The 4,985-nt window shown below is 35.8% G+C and overlaps 1 protein-coding gene across 1 annotated transcript in view; it reads right to left on the bottom strand.

The window, feature by feature from the left end:
- The window catches only part of SEPT14 (septin 14), a gene marked incomplete at its 3' end in the record, with an annotated part of 23,220 nt that overhangs the window by 3,184 nt on the left and 15,051 nt on the right, over window positions 1-4,985 (bottom strand). The window contains exons 3-4 of the mRNA XM_011928521.1: window positions 3,636-3,756; window positions 1,975-2,170 (exon numbers count right to left, since the gene is read on the bottom strand). Coding sequence (XP_011783911.1) covers window positions 1,975-2,170; window positions 3,636-3,756 — 317 coding nt within the window. The remainder of the gene's footprint in view (window positions 1-1,974; window positions 2,171-3,635; window positions 3,757-4,985) is intronic.

Genomic DNA, 4,985 nt, shown 5'->3' with positions numbered 1-4,985 from the left:
TTGCAGTGAGCCGAGATTACACCATGCACTCCAGCCTGGGCGACAGAGTGAGACTCCATCTCAGAAAAACAAACAAACGAAGAAAAAACACCTGGCAAAGATATCACAAAAAGAGAAAATTATACATTAATTTCTGTCATGTGCATAACTGCAAAAATTCTTTTTTACTACCATAATTAAATTTAATTTTAATTGTACAACTAGTGAGTGTGCAAATAAATTTTTCTTGACAACTGAAATATTGAAATGAAAGATAATATTCCATTTGACTATTCCCCACATCCTATCTCCTTCCTCTTTTCCCTATTTTTATGATTTTTATGATTTTAGACATTAAAAAATACTTTTATATACACAAATATAGAGGTATTAAATTTTAAAAACACATACATGGCCGGGTACAGTGGCTCACACCTGTAATCCCAGCAATTTGGGAGGCCGAGGTAGGCAGATCACCAGAGGTCAGGAGTTCAAGACCAGCCTGGCCAGTGTGGTGAAACCTGGTCTCTACTAAAAATACAAAAAAAAATTAGCCAGGCATGGTGGCAGAGGCCTGTAACCCCAGGTACTTGGGAGGCTAAGACAGGAGAATTGCTTGAATCCGGGAAGCAGAGGTTGCAGTGAGCCAAGATCGTGCCATTGCACGCCAGCCTGGGCTACAAGAGTGAAACTCTGCAACTTGATTTTTTCTACTAAAATTCTATATATGTTACTTAGCTAGCTTTATTGAGGAATAATTTATATATAATAAAATCACCAACTTTATGTGCACCATTTGATGAATTTTAATGAATGTGTATAGTAATGTAATCACCATCATGATCACCATATAGAACATTTCTGACATCCCTAAAGCTTTCCCTCCTATCCCTATTCAGTCAATTCATAACCCTCATCCCTCAGTCCTGGCAACCTCTCATCTGTTTTCAGTTGCTATAGTTTTACTTCTTCTAGAATTTCATTTAGAAGAAATCATACTGCACAGAGTTTTTTTTTGTTTAATCTTAACAAAACATTACCGAATCAATTCACTTGTATATAAAAAAGATTATATATTAAAACAATTGACATTTATTCTAGAAACACAAGGTTAGTTCAGCACTCAAAAATCCATAAATGATAAACTATAAAATATTGATACAAGAAATTGAAGAGGATACAAAAAAATGAAAAGATATTCCACGTTTATGGACTGAAAGAATCAATATCGTTAAAATGTTCATACCACTGAAAGCGATCTACATATCTAACTCAATGCCTATCAAAATACCAATGACATTCTCCACAGAAATAGAAAAAAATAGGCCGGGAGCAGGGGCTCATGTCTGTAATCCCAGCACTTTGGGAGGCCAAGGCAGGCAGATCACGAGGTCAGGAGATTGAGATCATCCTGGCTAACATGGTGAAACCCTGTCTCTACTAAAAATACAAAAAAATTAGCTGGGCATAGTGGGGGTGCCTGTAGTCCCAGCTACTCGGGAGGCTAAGACAGGAGAATGGCATGAACCCTGGAGGCAGAGCTTGCAGTTAGCCGAGATCGCGCCATGGCCCCAAACTCCAGCCTGGGTGACAAGAACGAAACTGTCTCAAAAAATAATAATAATAATAAATAAATAATATAATTTGGCAAGGATACAGAGAAATGGGAACCCTTAGACACTGTTGGTGGGAATATAAATTAGTACAACCTCTACGGAAAATTTGTACAAATAAAGTTAAATAAAGAAATAAGGAAATAAGCTAAAACTAATAGAAGCTGTATTTAAAATGTTTTGCTATAACTGGTTAAATAAAAATCTTGTAAGAAAATCAATTACATACAAAAATATTAATCTTGTAAGAAAAGAACATTACTTAGGAAAATAATAAAATCTGGACGAAAGGGTATTACTTACACAAATTAGTCTATGGCAAAGGAAGTCGAATTCTTTGAAATAAGAAAATCTTTTTTAATTTAAATAAGAAAACACTAACCTGGCTTCTTTGTCTATTTGATCACCATACCCCACTGTCTCCACAACAGTCAATTTCAATTGAATATTGCTTTCCTGAAGTTCATATGTCTGTATTTGAAGTCCAACATTTGAGTAAAAATGTGAGGATTTGTTATCTTTCAAGTTAGTATTAAACAATGTGTCAATCAGTGTTGATTTTCCAATTCCAGTTTCCCCTGTAATAGGCATAGATTCACTGTCATAGGGGCATAAAGGGGCTAAGAAGAAGCAACACTTTGAATTCTTACAGTAGTTTTTTAAAATCTTAGAACGTTGAACTCATAGAAATAGAGAGTAGAATACCGGTTACCAGAGGCTGCGGGAGCAGGGAGAAAGGAAAGGTGGAGTTGTTGGTCAAAGGGTACAAAGTTTCTTTTTTTTTTTTAACTTTTATTTTAGGTTCGGGGGTACACGTGCAGGTTTGTTATATAGGTAAGCTCATGTCACGAGGGTTTGTTGTACAGATTATTTCATCACCCAGATACTAAGCTTGGTACCCCATCGTTATTTTATCTGATCCTCTCCCTCCTCCAAACCCCCACCCTTAAGTAGACACTAGTGTCTATTATTCCCCTTTTTGCGTCCATGTGTTCTCATCATTTCGCTCCCACTTATAAGTGAGAACATGGCACATATTCTCAGCCATAAAAAAGAAAGAGATATGTCCTTTGCAGGAGCATGGATGGAGCTGGAGGCCATCATCCTTAGCATACCAACAGAGCTCATTGCCACTATTCACGGTAGCAAAGACATGGAATCAACTCAAATGCCCATCAATGATAGACTGGATAAAGAAAATGTGGTACATATACACCGTGGAATACTACACAGCCATGAAAAAGAATGAGATCATGTCCTTTGCAGGAACATGGATGGAGCTAGAGGCCATCATCTTTAGCAAACTAACAGTTTCAAACAGAGAGGAGAAAGAAGTTTTGAGATCTACTGGACAGCGGAGTAACTATAGTCAATGTATTGTATATTTCAAAATAATCAAGAGAGTTAATTTCAAATGTCTCATCATAAAAAAAGATAGGTAAACCGGGTAATAGATATGTTAATTCACTTGATTGAATCATTCCACATTGTAAACATTTATCAAAACCTCACATTGTATCCATACATGTAAATAACTATGATTTTTCAATTAAGAATAACATTAATTTTAAAAATAAATAAAGGGTTTCAAATACTTCAAAGACTGGGATGGCCTTGAAAGTATACATGCTAGCCCTGGTTCTCTCACTCATTAACATAATGGAGAAAGAAATTACACACTAAGCTATATCAGACTTTTAAGAGCACAGGAATGTCCCAATTTTTAACAGTCATTACAGGTCCAGTGTGGTGTTTATGCCTGTAATCCCAGCACTTTGGGAAGCTGAGGTGGGTGGATTGCTTGAGCCCAGGCAGCTGAGGCTACAGTGAGCCACAATCACACCACTGCACTCCAGCCTGGGCAACAGAGTGAGAACCTGTCTCAAAAAATAAAAGGATTACATAATATGGCTAAGATGAGAATCACTGTAAACATGAAGATATATTTGAATTAATAGCATCAATGTTACACTGCTTAAGATAAGTTGAAGTGAACATTGGGAAAAATGAAGGAATAGTTCAAATGAGGTGTCTGACACTTACCCACACAGAGAATATTAAAAGTGAATCCTTGTCGGATAGATCTGTTCACCAACTGATTAGGCAAACATTCAAAACCAAAATGTCCAATCGTAGTTAAACAACGAATATTATTTTCTTTTTGCTTAAATAAAACAAAAATTTAGAGTTTTGTGTTAGAATAGAAAATGAAGTCATTTGAAAGGAAAATTATTATAGTACATCAAAGAAGTTAGAATTGATTATCATTTGATTATCATACCTCAGACAAGATGCAAACATATTAAGTAAATTTGTGAAAATAGAAGTCTGTGTTCAAACACATAGATTTGGCTATTATTTTTATAAATAAAGTGAATCTATCTCTCAGCACACTCAAAGAGGCTCTGTTTCTAAATTTTGAAAGAAATAGGGGACAGGTACAGTGGCTCATGCCTGTAATCCCAGCACTTTGGGAGGCCAAGGCAGGAGGATCAGGAGGTCAGGAGTTCAAGACCAGCCTGGCCAACATTGTGAAACCCAATCTCTACTAAAAATACAAAATTAGCCAGGCATGGTAGTACATGCTTGTAATCCCACCTACTCGGGAGGCTGAGGCAGGAGAATTACTTGAACCCGAGAGGTGGAGGTTGCAGTGAGGCAAGAGCATACCATTGCACTCCAGCCTGGGTGAAAGAGTGAAACTCTGTCTCAATAAATACATAAATAAATAAAATAGGGAATTAAGGAAATACTACAAGAAACTCTAATGTATTACTCTAATATAATAAATTCTTTCTTCCGTAAGAAAAAAGAAAAAAACTTTAACATCCTTCATTCTGCTGCAGCATGTTAATATAGTGAGAAAATCCCACACGTTAATCCAGATGCTTCTCAACTTATGATGAGGCTATGTCCCAAGAAACCCCTCCTAAATTGAACATATTGTAAGTCAAAACACCATTTAATACACGTAACAAAGCTGAACATTATAGCTCAGCCTTGTCTGCCTTAAACACGCTCAGAACACTTACATTAGCCTACAATTGGGCAAAATCAATTAACGCAAAGCTTATGTTATAATAAAGTATTGAATATCTCACGTAATTTATTAAATAAAGTGAAAAACGGCACTCTCATAGAGTCAACAATTTAAGTTGAATGATTGTAAGCTGGAGATCCTCTACATATGTGAGGAAACCAAAATCAATTTGAAATTTTTAAAAAATCAAATGATGTATACTTCAAATTTGTTATATACCCTCTGAGGACTCGTGTTATATCAAAGAAATCTACTACTAATAACCCCATTCCAGAAAATTAGAAATCCATCAGTATTATACACAAAGTTACCAACAGATTTTTTTTTTTTTTTTTTTTTTGAGACGGAGTCTC

The sequence above is a fragment of the Colobus angolensis genome, unplaced genomic scaffold, assembly GCF_000951035.1.
Source record: "Colobus angolensis palliatus isolate OR3802 unplaced genomic scaffold, Cang.pa_1.0 Scaffold771, whole genome shotgun sequence".
In the NCBI taxonomy this organism is placed as follows: domain Eukaryota; kingdom Metazoa; phylum Chordata; class Mammalia; order Primates; family Cercopithecidae; genus Colobus; species Colobus angolensis.
This window is presented reverse-complemented; position numbering and strand designations above follow the sequence as displayed.